The sequence below is a fragment of the Elgaria multicarinata genome, chromosome 9, assembly GCF_023053635.1.
Source record: "Elgaria multicarinata webbii isolate HBS135686 ecotype San Diego chromosome 9, rElgMul1.1.pri, whole genome shotgun sequence".
NCBI classification, from domain to species: Eukaryota; Metazoa; Chordata; class Lepidosauria; order Squamata; family Anguidae; genus Elgaria; species Elgaria multicarinata.
Window position 1 is genome coordinate 92,220,880 of NC_086179.1, and position 21,377 is coordinate 92,242,256.

The 21,377-nt window shown below is 43.6% G+C and overlaps 1 protein-coding gene across 2 annotated transcripts in view; it reads right to left on the reverse strand.

Moving 5' to 3' along the window:
- Window positions 1–17,569, reverse strand: part of SULT4A1 (sulfotransferase family 4A member 1) — a 32,296-nt gene extending 14,727 nt beyond the window's left edge. For both annotated transcript variants that reach the window (XR_010025796.1, XM_063133333.1), the window contains exon 1: window positions 17,400–17,569. Coding sequence is in view for 1 of the 2 variants with exons in the window: in XM_063133333.1 (XP_062989403.1) it covers window positions 17,400–17,568 (169 nt within the window). In the remaining variant the exon portion in view is untranslated. The remainder of the gene's footprint in view (window positions 1–17,399) is intronic.
- Window positions 17,570–21,377: the final 3,808 nt, after the last annotated feature.

Here is a 21,377-nt window from a genome sequence, read left to right on the forward strand (position 1 = left end):
GCTCATGACGGCAGGGCTCCTGCAGCTTTAACTGTTGTGATGAAGAGGGAATTTCACCAGGTGCTGCATGCATACAAATGATACCTGATGAAATTCCCTTTTCTATACAGCTTTTAAAGATATAGGAGCCCTGTCCTCCTTTCCATATGGCCACCCTAATGTGTATATTAAGTGTGTTAATATTGATGATGGGTCTGAATTATTCAACTCCAGGGTTGACAATTGTCCATATACCAACGCTATTACTTAATTTGTTTGCTTTGTATCGCCAGGAACCCTTTATGACTTGTATGGTTACTTTCAAGAAATTGGCAAGGCACAGGTGTTGTTGGTGATGTCAGATGTAGTAGTCACTAGCAGGATCAGGAATCTCAAGCAATTACAATTATATAACCAAGGTAATGCATAGTGGGTGAAATAAAAAATCCATTTATACAAATGTTTGCCAAAGATGGTCATAGATTCTAGCTCTAGGCAGAAGCCAGAATCATAAAGTTCAGTTGAAGGAAGGAAGTCTGAGCCAATGTCATGGATATAGTGTCCTACTGGGATCAGGAGACAGGAAGGTCGGGATAACCTTGAGACACCCAATGCCACCCTCCCTCTCTTTTCCTCTCTCGCTTACCTACCATCAAACTTTGAAAATAAAATAGGATACCCAAATGTTGGCTGCACAAGGTTCTCAGAGGAAGTGCAGGATAAAGATGTCATAATAATAGAAAAATAAGCATTATGTGAAGAAAGAGCTTAATATATAAATAGGCAATGGTCTGTGTATGGGCAGAAAGGAAAGGAACCTCTCGTGCAAGCACTGAGTCATTACTGACTCTTGGAGGGATGCCAGCTTTCACTGACATTTTCTTGGCAGGCCTTCTAGCGGGGTGGTTTGCCATTGCCTTCCCCAGCCGTTATTACCTTTCCCCCAGCTCACTGGGTACTCATTTTACCGACCTTGGGAGGATGGAAGGCTGAGTCGACCCGAGCCGGCTGCCCAAAACCAGCTTCCGCTGGGATCGAACTCAGGCCGTGGGGAAGAATTTCAGCTGCAGAAACTGCTGCTTTACCGCTTTGCGCCACACAAGGCTCCTGTGTATGGGCGGGGGGAGTGCAAATCCAAACACCAGAAGCTTGCCACCTGACCTCAGCAGAATCCCAAGGATTTCCCCTCTAGTACATACCTCACTACTTTCTCCTAAGCCAGTCTTTCACATTCTGGTGCCCTCCAGAAATATTGGGCCACAACTCCCATAATCCCACAGCGAGCAAATTGGGAAAGGCGAGGAGTGGGTAACGCCACCTCCTGACTGCTTCAGTGAGTGCTCCTTTAGATACTGCCAGCTTCAGCCATGCCTCACTTTCTCTGATCAGGGAAGGTGAGAGCAGGTAAAGCTCACTGAGCCATGACCTCAAGGTGTGCTTCTCAAGACCACAACTCAATTGGGAGCTGCTCTCCCACCGTGTCTCCTTCCTCTGAGATGGTGGGGCTTCAGGTTGGGGCAGAGGATGAGGAGGCCCAGATGTGGAGTCCTGGCAAGCTGAATTCAGCACATGGGCCAGTGTTCCCAATCCATCTGAAAAAAACTATTATCATGAAAGAAGCAAGTTAACTTCCCTCCAGATTCACACACTCCCCCATACATCCTTTTAGCACAGCTGCAAGACGTTCAGAGGTTTTGGCTTCCATTTTACATTAAGCACAGCTTGTTGTGACATCCAAACCTGACAACTCAAAAGTAACAAACCTGTGGTTAATCGTTACTACAGTTTTCTTTGAAACAAGCCAACTTTAAGCTGTGGTTTATGATGCTGGCTTGTTTCAACAAAGCATAGTTAACATAAACTACAGTTTAGGGGTTGGATGTTATGACAAGCTGAATTCAAAAGATGGGGGAGCAGGCAAGGGCCTGTGGCTTCAGAACACCTGGCTTGCATGCAGAAGGTTTGAGGTTTAATCCTCAGTCTCTCCTAATATCGCTAGGAAAGAATCCTGCCTGAAATCCTGGAGAACCAGCGCCACTCAGAATCAACAATACTGAGCTAGCTGAACAAAGGTCTGATTCAGAATAGGGCAGCCTCTTATGTTCCTATGAGCCCGGGGGTGGGTAGGGTGACCCTATGAAAAGGAGGATGGGGCTCCTGTATCTTTAACAGTTGCATAGAAAAGGGAATTTCAGCAGGCGTCATTTGTATATATGGAGAACCTGGTGAAATTCCCTCTTCATCTCAGCAGTTAAAGGTGCAGGAGCTATACTAGAGTGACCAGATTTAAAAAAGGGCAGGGCACCTGCAGCTTTAACTGTTGTGATGAAGAGGGAATTTCACCAGGTTCCCCATATATACAAAGGACACCTGCTGAACTTCCCTTTTCAATACAACTGTTAAAGATACAGGAGCCTTGTCCTCCTTTTCATATGGTCACCCTAGTGTAATTCCACCCTAATAGATAGGCTTTAGCTCCTGCTCCCACCCTAACTGCCTTGATTCTAGATCTCTCTTGCCTCCAATGTCCCTTAATTCTTGTTGTTGTTTTGTATTTTGACCCACAATATGATGCGTTTATAGGCCTAGTAATTGTGTAGTCAATATGGCATGGTGTGCATTCCCACCGCCTTGCGGTCAGGAGCACATTCAATGTACTCACTGGGAATCTTCCTGGCAGCTTGCTTCAGCACTTTTAACTGGCTGATATCTTCTTCTCAGGGTTTCTGTCAGTGCTGATCAGAAGCCCCCAAACAAAGCTGAACTGATTAGATGGTGTTTATGATGGACTGACTTAAATGTGCTTTGGATCTATACCAGGCTTTCTGAACAGTATGTATGCTACTCATTCCCAGGGTGTCCAAAAAATATTTCAAACGAGCAAATAACATTCTTGTTAAGGCTTATGATAATTTCACAATGCACCAGGTGCATTCTTTTCTACATGATGTGAACACAAAGGCTCTCCAAAATACTTTTCCAGAGGTCCGTCCCAGAGCTGCTACTGCTATCCTTGAAGCGGAGATGCCAGAAATAAAACTTTAGACCGCGTACATGGAAAGCACATTTGCTACAGTTAACTATGGCTATTCCCTACACCTGTACCCAGTCAGAAATCAAGGAAAAAATAGCAAGATTCTCTCCGCTTCAATTTAGAGCACAATGCTATGGCACCTAGATGGGAGGCCCACAGGATAATTTGGATTTCTGGATCCAAGGTCAGAGGACCCAAGCTCCCCACCCCACCCCACCCCCCTCACAGTCAGTACGGAGAAACCCCCTTGGAGGAAAGGCAGGGATATAAATGTAATAGGAACCGCCCAGAGAGCTCCGGCTATTGGGCGGTATAGAAATGCAATAAATAAATAAATAAATAAATATAAATGTATGGCATGGTGAAATTATTTTTTGCATGCAAAAGTCCCAAAGGTTTAATCCCTGGCATCTCCAGGTAGGGCTGGAAAGGCTCCTGTCTGAAAACCCGGAGAGCCACAGCCAGACAGGTAGTAGAACAGGGGTGGACAGAAAGTACATCTCCAGATGTTTTGGTCTTCAGCTTCCAGCATTCCTGACCATTGGCCAGGCTGGCAGGGGCTTTGTTTTCCAAAACGTCTGGAGATGTACCTACTGCCCACCCTTGCAGTAGGTAATACTAAGCCAGATGGACCAGTAGTCTGACAAAGCAGCTTTATGTCCTTAAGCAGTTTCCTTTCTGCGTGACAGGATGATACGGGTTACCCCAAGTAACCCTGCGTGAGAATAGTTCAGTTATCTGTATTGGCTTAAACCACTGGCTTAGAGGTTACATGCAAATTGTGGCAAGTCACCCCTTAATAAATTGTTATCTTGTATTGTTTGCAATAGCCTATGGCTGTAAGCAATAAAGATTTTGTCGTTGTAAGAAATTGCTATTTTTATCCTTACAGAACACTCTGTGATACAATATTCTACAACTCTCTGTTGTGGACCTCAGGAGTACTTTAATGTTACTTTGTCTTTTAAAAAACAGAAGGTCGGAGCCAACGTTTTAGACCTAAGGAATGAATGAGTGTGTTCAGTGCCACAGGCTCAATCTGTAATGCAGCTCAAGCACTTCATGGAGTATTTCATGGTGACAGCAGCCAAAGCCCCAGCTCTCAACAAAAGGAGAACAGCACACCAACAGCAGTTTACAGCAGCTACTCAGGCGTTTGCCTGATGCTGAAATCTGCCTGATGCTGTCATTTCCACACACCCCTCACCAGACCACTCTCTAGGAAGTAACATGTGCAGCACAGCCTAGGCAAGATGATAGCTTCATTACTCATTTTGAATAGCTCTGTTGTGTCGAGCAGTTTTGCAAGATGCAAAAACAGCACCGTAATTTACAGGCTGTGGCCCAGGAATAAAACAAACATTGATCTGTCTTCGGCAGGGATTGCAACAACAGCCCTAAAAGCAGTCCTATGGAACTGCAGGAAAATACAGTGCAAACCTACGCGTATTCATTCAGATGCCCGCTGTGTTCAATGGGGTTTATTCCCCTATGGGGATTTAGGATTGCAGCCATAAAGAGACACACTTAGGGCCTTGCTAGACCAGGCGTTAGCCCGGTGCAAGGACTGTGCTCGTCCCTGTGCGTCCAAACAGGGGTCAGGCAGGAGTCACGCCGCCCTGGCACCGCGCTAATGGGAACCACTGGTAGCGCGGTTCTTCCCATGGTCCTGGCCTCAGGTCGGGCTGAGGCTGGGACCGAGGGCGTGTAGCCAGGTCCCCAGCTACTGGATTTACTCCCGAGTAGCTGGGAAAAGCGGCGGACAGGCCACTGTGCTCCACAGGAGCGCTGCGGCCATCAGGGCTACGGTGGGGACATCGGGGGGATTGGACTTTGCGGGTGGGGGGGGCGGACGGGGACGGAGAACGGGGCCTGGGGGGGGCGGGTGGTGATCGGACTTTGCGGGGGGCGGACGGGGATGGAGAACAGGGTCTGGGGGAGTGGGGGATCGGACTTTGTGGGGGGCGGATGGGGACAGAGACTTAAAAAAACAAAAAAAAACTACTTACCTTTTGTGGCTCCTGCCGCTTTAAAAATAAATAAATGGCGGCCGCGACAGCTCTCCTCCAGAGCTCATCGCGGCTCCCGTCTGAATAAGGGCGAGATGTCGCGTTATTCCTAATGCGAGATCTCCCCTCCTCTCCTCTGGATTATTACACAGGTCTAGCAAGGCCCTGTGTTTCAGTAGACTTAAACATTCCTAACTCGGCACTGAAATGCAGTCAGCGTCTGTTTAACTGAGGCCAAAATGAGATATTTAGCAGTAAACTTAAAATTCTGAATCCTACACTTGCCTACAATTTGCAAAGCAGGGGGTGGGGGTATTTGTAGGGGGGAAGTGATGGGCTAGCAAGAAGCAGACATTTTACCCTTTTGTATTCACCTTTCTGCACTTGGTTGGGAATCCCGTGGTTGCCGCCCAACTTCCAGTTCCACCCTGAGCTCCTGCTCTTAAATTATTATTATTATTATTATTTATTTATTTATTTATTTATTTATTTATATAGCACCATCAATGTACATGGTGCTGTACAGAGTAAAACAGTAAATAGCAAGACCCTGCCGCATAGGCTTACAATCTAATAAAATCATAGTAAAACAATAAGGAGGGGAAGAGAATGCCAACAGGTACAGGGTAGGGTAAGCAGGCACAGGGTAGGGTAAAACTAACAGTAGAAAGTAACTAGGCTTTAGAATCTACCTCCATCAAGTGTGCAGAATGAGCTCACACAAGCCATGTCCTGCAAGTCCCTTTGCAAATGTTACACCAGCAGCGTGAAAATAGGAAGGTTAACCCACACGCACTTCCTGTTCCTGGCTTAATTCCCCAAAGAGTGATGTTTCTAACATGTGCCTAGATGCAGCGAATTAGAAGACTTTCCTAGGGAAAAGTCCCATTGTAATTGTGCACATAAAAGTTAGATCTTGTCTAACTTGTTGTAAACTGCCCAGAGAGCTTCGGCTATGGGGCGGTATATAAATGTAATTAAATAAATAAATAAATAAATAATAGATCGAAAAGCTTAGAACATTTCCAGTGGGTTGCAGTAGCACTGCTATTTCATATTACATGAAGCCATTTTAGGAGAAGAAATAGACAAAACAGAGAAAAACAGCACGGCGTACACACACACACACACACACACTCATGGAACGGTGCAAAATCTGTAACTACAGCTGTGTTTATATGGCTTAAATCAATTCTAAACAAACCCAGTTTGGGACAGTCCTGGAGTAAGATGTGATCTACACATGCCACACAATCACAAATGTGATAGACTATACCTAGACAAAAGTAACCCATGTTTAAATGTTCCCCCAGGTTAAAAAAAAAAATCAGCTTGCATCTAATTACGAAGGTGTTAATAGTTCTAAGAACGCCTGGTAAAAATGTTAAGCACAACAGCACGCAATCAAGACTCAACTAAGTAACAATTAAACAAGTAAAGTCTATAATAGATATAGACGGAGTGCAGACTTTATAAACTGAACATTTTTGAAGGCTTGGGGGAGGGGATCAAATAGAGCTTTTAGTGCTTCCTCCATGTCATAAATATTTCAGATGTGCAGCTTAAGAAAGCAATAAAGATGTAGCCAGCCGTTTCTAATCTGGCATTCACATGCTGCTACTGCTTCTTGCAGTCTACCACATTCAATTAAGTTATTGTCCAGGGCCTGGCAGAATCCTTAAAAGCAAAAAATGATGGCTGGATACTGGAATAAGCAGATGTAAATTAATATTTAATACAGATGTGGAACCTTGAACCTCCCATCCTTCATTGTTGTTCTCTTGTGTGGTGTGGTAAAGAACCCAGGAGGTCATCTGCAATAGAGGTCTCATGCAGCCTGAGCCCACCTGAAATGGGAGAGTTCCCATTGGCCTCTCTGGAGAGAAGGAAGACAAGTTACCAGGTGCCAAATGTGGAAATGGCAGCTGATCATCTTGGCCCTCCTGCCATTGAAAGCCTTTTTGTGCTCAAAGATTCCCACTGAAGAAGGAAGAGGGCACCATCAGCAACCATTCAGTGATGCCGCCGTCAGAGAGACAAGAAGAGTCCACAGAGTTATACACACATCGGTGCCCCTTCAATGCTGTGGACTCTTTACCAATTGAACTCAGACAAGATGTGTATGTGTGTGTGTTGCGGACAGAGAAAGAATACAGGGAAATGGAGAAGTAAACCATACCCAATAGAGGGCAACGGCGCTTCTCCTAACCTGCGTTATGTCCCTGCCCCACCAAATGGAGACTTTCAGTCAGGAGCTGGAGGTGCAGGGACTGCGGAATTCCAACTTTTTCCTGCATCGACCATAACCCTGTTTGGCTCCTGCTCTCCCTGAGAGCATTTCCAGGTCCTGCTACACTGGGAACTGATCAGCTGCCTCAGCTCTCCGTATTAAAGAGCTGCTCACTGATGCTTGCCACTGCAACCCACTACTGACCCAGCTCTGGTCAAATTTGGTTCCCCAGTTGTTGCAGCCCCTTGCACTCCCTGAAAAAGCTGTTCCTGAGATTGGAGGGAACCCTCCGAAATGGCCTAGAATGTAGGATTCAAGAGCTGCAACAGGAATTGTTAAAAGTAAGGGACAAACACACACCCGCATGAGCAGAAGATCCACTTCTACCTGCAAAAAGGCCAGGGATGCGGAACCTCCAGATTACAATTCCCATCATCTCTGGCTATTGGCTGGGGCTGATAGGAGTTGGAGTCCAACATCTGGACAGCCACAGGTTCCCCACCTTTGCTATAGACCCTATTGGCTTCCGGCGTTTCTCAGATCCTACTCATTATCTCTGTGGTCCGTGTCAGAGCCCTTATGACAGCCAAAAGACTTATGTTATCACATTGGAAGGACAAATTGACACCTCCTATAATGCAATGGACCGAGGTCCTAATAACATTATCAAATTTTGAATGAGTGTTATATAGACACAACTTGCAAGAGGATAAATATACGGATATTTGGTCTGCTTTTCTCTCCCTTTCCCCCCCAGTTTATATGATGGAAATGATGATAATTCTATATACACAATCTATGGGTCTCCCACCCCCTGTTTTCACGACATATTTTCTGTTTTGTTTGTTGATATTCACAATAAAATAAAATAAAATGTCAACCATGGGTAAGGCTTCTAAAGAACATTGGCAGAGCCTCACTCTAGGGAACCCCCCCCCCCAAAATAAGGTGTCTGGAGGAATCTGCCTTGGTGGATCCCGAGGCACCTAAACTAACCATGTTACAGAAATGAAACTTACTGCACATATAGCCCACTTTAATAGTTGGCAAACGATTTACACCAAGAGGTATAAATTGTTTGAAGTAGAGAAGCAGCCGCATGTTCTCAGTCCAAACTATTTCCAATTTAGAAAAGTTTCCCCGGAGATCAAGTTTTTAGGGTGTTGTCACATAACCTCTTCTGGCCCCTTCACCTCACCTCCCTTTCTGTGGAGTAAAAGAAGGGAGATGGAAAAATGGGACAATGGGTAGAAATGGGGGCCTTGAAGAGACAGGCAGGCATGATCTCCAGGTTGCAGCCCGATAACTTTACCTGACATTCAAAGCAGTTTTGGGGGCTAAAATCCTAGATCATATTATTTATTATTTATTGATTTATTAATTACATTTCTATACCGCCCAATAGCCGGAGCTCTCTGGGCGGTTCACAAAAATTAAGCACTTTGTAGATATTACAGGGAAACACGGGAGTATTTCCCTGTGTTAAGGATGAAGAGTACATACAGCATTCCACCATGTTAAAGGCCGTTATTGGGGGGTGGGTCATTCTAGCATATTTATATACTTCCATGCATCTCTTTATTTTGTATACATGAAAAACTCTGCTTACTGTTCCACAAGGCAGCACTAGTTTCCCTCTGTGCTAGTAGATGTTCCCACTTGCGCAGTGACAGCATTAGGTACTGCTCAATATACCCCAATAAGAGATCCAAGAACTAAACTGCACACATATGATGTTGGAATAGGAGACAACACACACACACACACATTTTGATACTTTAACATTGTTTAAAGGACAATACACACCTGTGAAATTATCGTAGGGGGGATCAGGGAATAGAAAAAGATTTCAATCAATTTTGGTCTGAACTTTAAGCAATGAAAATAAGGACATTTCCCAGAAATTAACGGGATTATGCATATCCATGGATAGAATTAAGGGGGGGGGGAAGTATCTCTTGGCATGATCCTTCTAATGTTCCCTACAGACACTGATCTTAACAACACAGGAGATGCATCTACTGGTAATTCAGGAGATGTGTTTCAGTAGACTTTGAGGACATCACCTCTACTTGAGAGGATTTTTCTATGATTCGCTCATATCACAGAAGATGCAACAGGATTAATTTATCATCTCATTATTTATCCAAGTAGAGTTAAGCCTTATGCCCATCCCTAGACACAATGCACTTTGTAGTAAAGTGGATAAATTTAGTCTTATCTGTCAATTAAAACTGAGAGATTTTTTAGTAGTAATAATTACAATTGTCAGTCCTCCTTTTGATCTAGATCCCAATTTATACAAGCTGTATCAAATCCACATATTTAGGTCTATGAACATCTGGCACTTATTTATTTCATTTACATCCCACCTTTTTTCATCCAAGGAGCCCAAGGTGGCGTACATAATCCTCCTCCTCTCCATTTCATCCTCACAACAACCCTGTGAGGTAGGCTGGGCTGAGAGTTTGTGACTGACCCAAAGTCACCCAGTCGGTTTCCATGCTGAGTGGGAATTAGAACCTGGATCTCCCGACTCCCAGTCCAACCCTTTAGCCACTACACCACACTTAGGGATATAGATTTGGAACAAACATTGACCATGAAGTGGAACAACTTGTCAAAGGAAGAACAGACATTATTGGATAATTTGGCCAGTGATCAATCCTTGGTCAACAAGGAGGCTGATAAGAGCGAGATACTTGTGATATTAAATACAGAAGACTATGAATAGATTATAGATTATAGTTATAGGAGGAGGCCTGTTGTATTCCAATTCATAGAGATCCTACCAAAGTATTGCTTGTGTCATTATTACTACTTTAGTTAAGGTTTTACTTTTAGGATGTATTGAAGATTCTCCATACAGGTTTTTGTAAAAATTACATCTTCGTATAATGGTGAGGGATATGCTCCCTAAGAATAACAAACTGGATTTTTCCACCACCAATTTGTTATATTGTTTGTGATTCAAGTTCCTTTTTAGGGAACTATCTCAATATGATGATTCCGTTCAATGTCATTTTGTCCCTGAGACTAAATCATATGTAAGGGATATTTACATATGTAAGACTTTATTTATATGGTTCAGGGAATGAAGATCCCGGAACAAGCTGTCCTTGTCACTATGGATCTAAACTTCTTATATGCAAGCATTCTCCACAATGAAGCACGCACATTTATAGATTCTTAATGCATGCCAGGATATTACACATCCTACTTAGTTTCTTTTAGAACTAATAGACAATCCGAAAAAGAATTATTTTATATTTTCTGATCAGCATTGCTTTCATATTAGAGGAGTTACTGTGGGCAAGCCCATTTGCTCCCAGTGTTGCCTATTTATTCATGGCTTCTTTGGAAGATTTGTGAACCGCCCAGAGAGCTTCGGCTATTGGGCGGTATAAAAATGTAATAAATATAAAAATGTAATAAATAAATAAATAAATAAATAAGATAACACTATATCCAGCATGCAATTCTTTTCATAATGAGATCTTTTCTTTTCTTTTTTAGTTTTCCAAATGACAGATTATATTTTTGTTGTTTTCTCATACATGATTTCCGCCCCCCCCCCCCCCACGAATCAATTATATTCATACTACTATGAACTTTTCATGTCATTTTGATAAAAACAGTTTCCTTTTTTGGATATTGAAATTAACAGAGAACACAAATGTTTATTTGTACAAGTCTTGTACAAGGCCAAACTGATAAAAACAACAACAACACACCACTCTTTTCCACTCTTCTTCATTTCACCTTCATTTCACATCACGGGCAATATCTTAAAGAGGGATTCATCTCATGCAAAGCATTACACCATTCAAAAATCTAGGTATAAACAACAGCTGCATAAGAGAGGTTATGCTGTTAGTAACACATGCACAGTACCGTGCTGATTTGGTCCCAAGACAATGCTTGCTAATGGATGGAACTGTGTGTTCTCCTAGTAATATTACTTGCTCTGTTGCATACTCCCATTTATCTCTTTCAATTGTGAAAATCTTACATCAGCATTGGCATGTAGAAAGATACGTTTCTAGTTGGAGTGTCCTGCCTTGGGTAGGACACTCCAAAAGAATAAGAACTTCAGAGCTATTTGATGGATTCTAACATTGAGCCCCAGTTCAGACGATCACAGTGGAGGGGGGTTGCGGAACTATGGAGCAGGGATGGGGAGGGAAACCACGATACCCACACCTGCAGGGTGCTGTGGTTCACTTACCTATCCCCGCTCTGTAGATAAGTCACCAGTTATCCCAGTGGTCAGAAGCAGCAGGGAAAGGTGCACAGTGGGCACACCAGCCATCGCTTTGCAATGGCGATCATTGAGAGAGATTGCACTGGGTAGAGCATCACCAGAGGTGGCGGACACTCTAGGTGGCCATTTCTATGGTTGCAGGAATTTCCTATTGGAACATCCATAGCAAATGATGATGGTGCTGCCACACGCTCCAGGAACCATCCCCGGGGCACATTACCCCCCACTGCACAGGGTAGGTACTTCACCCACATGACACGCTAACCCACTGTGGATTACTCAAAACCACAATCCACAGTGGGTTAGTGTGGTATCTGAACAGGCCCTGATTCTTCTAGAAGTTGTAGGATACTGATAGAGGGACATTTTAAATGTAGCAACCTTTAGTGCATCATTTTGTTAATTGTTCCCACAGATAAACAGATTTTACAATTTCTGGTTCCTAATAGAATATATTCTCATAAACAGATTTTAGATTTCTGGTTACTAATAGAATATATTCTCATACACAATTGGCTGTATAATAATAAGTTAATATGAAAGGAAGCAGAATGGATGTTTTAATTGGGTACAGTAAGTTAAATTTTAATCTTGATTTTTCCTCTTCTTTGAATAATATAAGACTGCATGTTTGCTGATTCAGCTGTCTCCTCTTGCCCCCTTTTGAGACCTACAGTTTTATTCAATAAATGTTTCTGTAGATTACTGAATCAGTGCTTAACTGTCTATTGTTCATATTTAATAACTGATATATTTCATCGTATAGAAGGTGATACCCACCTGATAATGTTTGGTATTAATGAATTCTGTGTTGACAGGGGCAGGAATGTCAAAGGAACACAAAATCAACCCACCTCAATTCATGAAGAATAAAATGAAAAGAGACTTATTCCATCCAAAATTTTGCTTTACTTGAGCTTTAAGAGAATGATACAGGATTTCCGATCAAGAAGGCCCACTATAGTACCTTCACTATTTCAAGGCAGAAAGTCTCTTACCACCAGGCAAACAGGGTTTTCTCTGCCATACAAGCTATTTTTTTTTTCTTTAGGCAGGCAAATACACAGGATCAGAACCCTCTTTGACAGTAGACAGGTAAGTCTTCACAGAGGAACCACATCTCAAATGCCTGTTCGCCCAGCCCTACCTGCTTATGCTCTCCAGACTCTTCTTCCTCCCAAGGAAAAAAAAGGGGGTGAAATGGCTCTCTCAGAGGCTTCGCAGCACCTGGTAACTTTTTTCATGAAAGAACTAAAAGAATGGTGGTGAGGTTTGGGGTTTTCTTTGTTTGTTGCTAAATACACATGGAAACATTCCTTACATTTGTTGTTTATAACAAACTAGCTGACGAAGTTTCAGTCTTGAACACAAACCTTAACAGCACATTACTTTTTTTGAAATTGTTGTCTCTTTGTGAAAATAAACTGCACCCTTACATAGGTTTCCTTGTCTATACGTTAGCGTGTGTGTGTGTGTGATTTTTTTTTGCCAACTTATTTGGGGATATGTTTTTAGTGTTTTTGAGGTATATGGAAGAAGAACTTTGATCACTTATTTGCAGCTCTTGGTAGTCCAACAAAATGGGATATTATTGGATGTTGTAGAATTCAAATTCAATGTCTTCTTTTCCAACATCATATTTGTGCAATTTAGTTCTTGGGTGTACCAGCAGGGTATATTGTCTATGGATCTTTAAGCATTGTATATTTGGGTTCCATGTAAGATACACATGAATTCAGTGCCTCTTAATCCATTTTCAGGTGCATGCAATTTAGCTATGTGATCTTTTGTGCTGTTGGTCTTTAAGTATCATTTCACCACATTCCCTGCTCTAATTCATTGGCCTCATTCACACAACATGACAGCCCAGGGTGGGTTAATTTACCAGCAGGGGCTGTTTTGTTGGGCTGGGCACCCATGGGTGCCATTTTTGCATGGTGCAACCCCAGGCAGCAGGGGTTGTTTGAGGGGTAAGACAACTCTCATATTTATTCATTTGATTGCACCCCACCCTTCTATCAACAAATGGTACCCAAGGTGGCCCAATTACAGGGCATAAGCCTTCTTGAATAAAGTAGTCTTTGTCCTGCTGGTGATAAGATAGCAGAAGGGGGGGCAAACCTACCCTCCCTTAGGAGGAAGTTCCACAGCATCGGAGCGGCTCAAGCAACCAAAGAAAACGAAAAAAACTCATGGGTTGTAGGTTGTCTAACCCTCAAATAACCCGTGCCACCTGGGTTTACACAAGTCATAGCAAGTTGTGGGAACATGTGCTCCATGCAAATTAGTGCACACCGGCACAATGTGACACCCTTGTGGGTAAATTCAGCCATGGTGGGCCTAGGGTGTCCATATGAAAAGGAGGACAGGGCTCCTGCATCTTTAACAGTTGCATAGAAAAGAGAATTTCAGCAGGTGTCATTTGTATATATGGGGAACCTGGTGAAATTCCCTCTTCATCACAACAGTTAAAGCTGCAGGTGCTATACTAGAGTGACCAGATTTAAAAGAGGGCAGGGCACCTGCAGCTTTAACTGCTGTGATGAAGAGGGAATTTCACCAGGTTCTCCTCATATACAAATGACACCTGCTGAAATTCCCTTTTCAATACAACTGTTAAAGATACAGGAGCCCTGTGCTCCTTTCCATATGGTCACCCTAATGGTGGGCTGTCGTATTGTCTGAATTAGGTAATTGTCTAGAGTAGGGATAGGCAACCTGATATCTTCCAGATGCTTTTGACTACCACAATCCCTTAGCACTGGCTGTGCTGGCTGGCTGGGGCTGATGTGAGCTGTAGTCTAAAATATCTGGAGGGTGCCAGGTTGCCTACCTCTGGTCTACAACTTGTATGGTGGGTTGAGAAGAGCTACATAAATGAGGGCAGATTTCTTTTAGTAATTGTTACTAGACAAATGTAGGTTGATTGGATCCATGCATTATCATGACATCCAATTAGGGCTTCATTTTAGGGAAATTATGCTGGGTCGCACAAAAGTGGGGAACATCCAAAATGACCCAATGGAATGAAGAAACAATATCTCAGAATGTTGAAAAAATATAGTTTTATTCCTTGAAGGAGCCCAACATGGTTTGGCCCTGTATATGGACCCCCTTCAAGGATCAATATGTCTAAAAATGTCTGCAGAGATCTCTGAAAAAGGTATGTCTCCATGTCCATGGAAGCATAAGACAACACGTAAGGAAGTAGGTGGACAAAATCCACCTCCTACAAACAATATGTATAGCATAACCACAACTGATTAATATTATAGATTTCTAGTAATTACGATCAATGCCCAATTTGGGACTCTAAACATGTACATTATAAAAAAACACATTCAGACTAATGCCCCGATTCAGAAAGGGCTAGGTGACCGTATGAAAAGGAGGACTGGGCTCCTGTATCTTTAACAGTTGCATAGAAAAGGGAATTTCAGTAGATGTTATTTGTATGCATGCACAGCACCTGGTAGAATTTCCTCTTCATCCCAACAGTTAAAGCTGCAGGAGCTCTGCCCTCTTTTGTATCTGGTCACTCTACAAAAAAGGGCAGGGCTCTTGCAGCTTTAACTGTTGTGATGAAGAGGTAATTACACCATGTACTGCATGCATACAAATGATACCTACTGAAATTCCCTTTTCTATGCGACTGTTAAAGGTTCAGGAGCACTGTCCTCCTTTCCAAATGGTCACCCTAGCTAGGGAGACCTCCACACTGAAGCACCTTTCTGAATGTGTACACCCCAACCTTCCACATTGTGATGGGGCCCATTAAACTGACTGGGCTCTCCCACACTAGAGGCCTTCAACAGGCAGCTGGACACCCATCTGCCAGGGATGCTTTAGGGTGGATTCCTGCAATGAGCAGGGGGTTGGGCTCGATGGCCTTATAGGCCCCTTCCAACTCTACTATTCTGTGATTCCATTATTATGTACAGGAATATGCATCCTTATCCAGGGGTCACTAATGCAAGATTAGTGCATGAAGCTATAAAGCTGGATTGGAGCCTAAAACATCAAACAGATGAAGGAAATAGCCAACCATAAAACACATTTAGGGCACAACCCTATGCTTGTTTAGACAGAAAAGGGTCAACTCCCAGAATTCCCCAGCCAGAAATGGGAATGACTGAGGAATGCTGGGAGTTGTAGGACCCATCATTCTGCCTATCCTGAGCAGATTTTCCCTAGAAAGAAAGGTACTAGCCCATTTCCACCCACCTACTGTATGAGTGATAGTGATAGGGATTAGATAATGATAAGGCAGTATCTCCCCTTAAAATGCACATGTGGACAAATCCTCATTTATAATAAGCAGACTCAGAACTCCATCAGGCGAGCATTTTATTGCACACTCATTACTGGGCACTCACGGATTTTTGCAGGTCCCTCTCACAACATTGTCTGCCTCCCGCGTGCCTCCTGCCCCTTCTAGCCTTCTTCCCATGACAAAAAAACACCCCAGTAAGTCCGACTTATTTTTAAAGACATGTGCAGAAGAAGCAGCGCGATCAAAATGGCCCACGTGCATGCTGTTTACTTCCTCTTTCAAAAGAGGAAGTAATGAGGGACAAACACGTGGGCGGAGAAGCGAGGGTAAACAAACACGATTTCCCCCTGTGTGATGACGCTCTCAGTGAAGCCAGTGAATGTAAGAATATACATTCTTGCTAGATCTATCGTGTCCAACCCTGTTTCCAAAAGCAGCCAACAGATTCTTCTTGGTGCTCATAAGCAGGGGATGACCTAACCCATTTATGTGGGTACCCCCTCGTAAGTGATATTCAGTAGTTCCATTTAGCTATTACATCTAATCCTTTTTTTAATGCCATCTTCAGGTTGTGGGGGTCACCACAGCTTGTGGTAGTGGGTCCTATAACTTAATTATGCATGGAGCCATTTATTTCATGAAGACCCTGTTCAATAAAAGCAACAAACTGATCTTTAATCTCTTCCATAATCAGTCAATACATCATAGGAAACTAGCAACTCTAGCCACCGCTTCTTCCACCAAATTAAATTAGCTCAGGCCTTAGAAGCTTCTAGGCTGACACTGCTTTCAGATTTCTCTACAACTCTGAGAATCTGTTAGCCTGAGGCTATGTTTGTTTACTCAGAAGTAAGTCCCACTGAGATCAATGGAGCTTTCTCTCAAGTAAGAGTGCATAGGATTCTACCCCTAAGTGCCCTAAATATTAAAAGATCCAATTTTCTAAGTCTCTGATCCAGGCACCAAAACATAACCACTCTGCAGGGCGAGATGGTTTGCCTAGAGCAGCAGATTTTGTAAAACTGTCAAATGTTTAGTTTTTTATTGTATTTTTCTTTTCTCCGTCATGGGCGGGGGCCATTTAGATTTTCTGCTTCAGGCCATCAAACGCCTTGGCCCATCTCTGCTAGGAAGCAAACCTCATTGCACAGGTAGGATTTTTATGTCTCCGTATGCATGCTTAGGTTGGCATAATACATAAACAGGAGACTATGCATCCATGATTACTCTCTATATTGCGGGCAATTCCCTTAAAAGGCATGTGCAAAAATTAACCCAAGGAACGAATCTCTGCACGCCCGAGTGTGTGTTTGTGTTCTGCATTCGTGTCCAGCACTGAACCTCTCTCTCAACGTAAGAGACAGGTATGAATCAATTACTGATCTTGCACACCTCCGCGTTAGGCAAGTCGTTTAGCTACAATCACTACCTGGCAGGTGACAGTTGTCCCTTATGATGGTTATTAGAATAAACCAGAAAACAACGACAATTAATTTAACTTGTTTTTAAGGGGGGGAGGGGGGGAAACTGGAAGGGGAAACAGCCCAACCCTTCAATGCATGGAAAATAAGAGACACCCCACCCTCTCCCAAGCTTGCCACGTCTGGTACCTGATTTGGGGTAGGTAACGATCCAGACATCATTGTCTCTCACTGGGAAATTGGCGATTTCTTCCATCTTCCCCCTGCAGAAAGGGGGCAGGCGCACCCCATTGTATTCGAAGTATTTGCTCTCAAACTCCCCCGGAGTGCTGGGGGTCTCGCACTCGCTTTCCGCCATCCTCCTTCGCTCCTCTTGGCCGACCAGGAGGGGCCGAGGCGCACCAAAGACCCTGGAGAGGCCGGAGGGAAGGAACCGGCCCCGATGCCGCCCCTTTCGCTTTGCACTCGCCCCCCTCCCGCCCCAGAAATGACGGGCAGGCGCGGCCGCGTGGGGAATAGAAAGCGGCTGCTTGCAGGCTGGGGTCGCTGCTGCTGTCCTCTTATTAGATGGGGAAGGGGGGGGGGGGAAAGAGACCGGCCTTCGGCGAATGGGCTCTGAAGATGGTGATGTAATGCGGAGCCGCTCAATAGTCGAGCAGGAATGGATGCAGCGGCGGCAGCCAGATAAGCAAACCGGCTCGAGGATTAACCCTCTGCTTGCCCCCCCTCCTCAAACTCTGTAGACTTGTATTTCCTCAAACTTTCAAGCGTACACACGCAAAAAAAGTACACTCCTTCTCCCAGATTCTGCTGGTACATGTATCCCTGCCTGAGCTGATGGAGATGGTCCATCAAGCGACAGGGCTTTCTCTGTGGTGGCACCCCGACTGTGGAATGCCCTCCCCTTGGAGGCCCGACTGGCGCCAACATTGATTTCATTTTGACGCCAAGTAAAAACATGGATTTTTATTTATTTATTTTATTTTATTTATTACACTTATATACCGCCCACCGCCCCCCATAGCCAGGGTTCTCTGGACAGTTTACAGAAATTCTAAAATTGAGATTAAAAACAAGTATACAAAATTTAAAAGTCTAAAACACAGAACATACACACATAAAGCATTAAAAACCGTTAAAAAAATAAACGTGGGTAATTAAGATGTGCTGCTATATGCCCGGGCAAAGAGGATAGTCTTAACCTGGCGCCGGAAAGATAGCAGTGTTGGCGCCAGGCAAGCCTCGTCAGGGAGATCGGTCCGTAGTCTGGGGGCCACCACCGAAAAGGCCCTGTCCCTCGTTGCCAAACTCTGAGCCTCTCTCGGAGTAGGCACCCGGAGGAGGACCTTAGATGTTGAACGTCGTGACCGGGTATATTCACGTCGGGAGAGGCGTTCCGTCAGGTATTGTGGTCCCAAGCCATGTAAGGCTTTATAGGTCAAAACCAGCATCTTGAATTGGGCTCGGAAACATACAGGCAGCCAGTGCAAGAGCAGGTGTTATATGGTAGAACCTTCTGGTTCCCGAAATCAATCTGGCCACTGCATTTTAACAAAGCCTTTGATGGTTAAACTCACTGACACATTGTTTTAACTGTTTTAACTGCTTTTATTGCTTTTAAATTATATATTGTTTTAACTTGGATCATGGTTTAATTTGTTTTTAACTGTGTATATTTATTTATTTATTTATTACATTTTTATACCGCCCAATAGCCGAAGCTCTCTGGGCGGTTCACAAAAATTAAAACTATGAAGAGCATAAAAACAACCAACAAATTTAAAACACAAATACAAAATACAATATAAAAAGCACAACCAGAATAAAACCACACAGCAAAAATTAATATAGGTTAAAATATGAGATTAAAACAACAAAGTTTCAATTTAAGTTAAATTAGGTGTTAAAATACTAAGAAAATAAAAAGGTTTTCAGCTGGTGACGAAAAGAAAACAATGTAGGTGCCAAGCGAACAGCTCTGGGGAGCTCGTTCCACAGCCGGGGTGCCACAGCAGAGAAGGCCCTCCTCCTAGTAGCCACCTGCCTCACTTCCTTCGGCAGGGGCTCACGGAGAAGGACCCCTGTGGATGATCTTAAGGTCTGGGCAGGCACATATGGGAGGAGGCGTTCCTTCAAATAACCTGGCCCCAAACTGTTTAGGGCTTTAAATGTTAATACCAGCACTTTGAATTGGGCCCGGACCTGGACTGGCAACCAATGAAGTTGTAGAAGGACTGGCATGATATGTTGTTTTATACTGTATGTTTAAAACAACTGTATTGTTTTATACTGTATGTTTTTATCTGTATGCCACTCTGAGATCTTGATGATATAGGGAGGGATAACAATGTTTTAAATAAATAAATAATTTGGTGTTGAGAACCATTAGGATGATGGTTCTGGGGTATCTTTCACTTCCATGTCAAGGCTGCCAGATCAAGGGCAGCTCAGGACTTCATGGGGTTGTCCCAACATCTCATCAGCCCAACACATAAGAGGACAGATTTGGTTTTCTTGACTGGGCAGGTGGTTGATCATCTGAAAGTGGGGAAATTAACATCTATCCCTGTGTCACGGTCACATCCCTGTGTCACTTCCTGTTGAGGTTAGACTTTCTGTGGCCTTTCTCCTCCACAAAGCTGGGGAGCCCATTAAAATGGCTCACCCATGAAGGCTGCTAGATGGATTCCAGAGAGCTCTGGGGGATTTCCCTACTGATATGGCTGGTGCTCGCATCGAAGCCTTGGTCACTCTGTGGAATGCAGAAATGACTCAGGCAGCTGACATAATCGAACCCAAGTGTCTTCTCCCTCTGAGCAGAGCCCAGGACCATGGTATACACATGAGCTGAGGACAATGAAGCAACAGAAAAGACAGCTAGGATGCAGGTGTAAGACTTGTGTTTAGTCTGATTGAACAGATTGGAGCTCCCAACTGAGCATATTCTGTGATGACAATAGTGGCAAAGAGGAAGTTCTTTTCCACCACTGCTGCATCTTCTCGATGCCATTCAGCAGAGCTTTTTCAAATGGTTCATAACCTGTTGCAATCTGGACCAGAGATAGAGATGGTGGAACCCTCAATAGCCCACAGTGACTTGTTTGCACAACACTTTGAAGATAGAGTTGCTCAAATCCATTACAACCTGGGACACCATAGTTAATGCCATAGTTCTATTAGTAGAGGTGTCCAGAGCACCTGCTGGTTTAGTTTTATTAGGTGTGTTTCAGTTGTTGAGGCACAAAGGTGTGGACAAGTCTGGTCAACTACCTGTGTGCTTGAACCTTGACCTTCAAGCCTTATTGCATCTAATAAGAAAGTGAGATGTTCAGCTGGGTCTAAGAAGTTGTAAATTTCTCATTGAGATAAGGGCATGGCAATGGCCTCTTTAAAAGAGGTGGTAATTAGGCCATTCCTGAAGAAGCCTAAACTGGCCTGTGGAGATATAATCAATGATAGGTTGGTAGCTAACATCCCCTCTAGAGGAAGAGCTTGAGTGGGTGGTTACCTCTCAACTCCAGAGGTTCTTGAATGAAACTGGTTATCTGGATCCATTTCCATCAAGTTTCAGGTCTGGTTTTGGAGTGGAACTGCGTTGGTTGCTGTGTAGGATGACCCTTGCCAAGAGAGGAACTGGGGAAGTGGAACCCTGTTGATTCTTTTGGCTTTCAGTACCATAGTATCCTTTTGAATAAGCTGTCTGGGATGGGAGATGGAGTGCGTTGCAGTGGAAGTTCTTTCTAGGGACAACTAATAAATGCATGACAACAAGGCCGGATCAGTTGCCAACAGATTCATATACTAAACTAAATCAGTTACAAATATATAACCTGGGGGCAACATAACAAATAACACAATGTCCAGTTGGGGCAGAACATTGTCTTATTTAAAAATGGCCACAGTGGAATCTAAGTAGACCCCCAATTCAAGAATTGATTAATGCCTCAACATGTTTTCAGTGCCAAATCTGATCCTTGAATTAATTGAAATAGAAAGGACTACTGAGAATGTGCCATGTTCTTTCCTGTCACCAATGAGTAACCAGAACAAATTCCCACAACTTTGAAATATCAGCAATTTCAGCAAGTGTAACTGTTTAATGAGTCTCAGTCCCAGCATCTCATTTTTCAAAAAATTAAGGGAGCCCTAATATTATAGCTTCGAGTC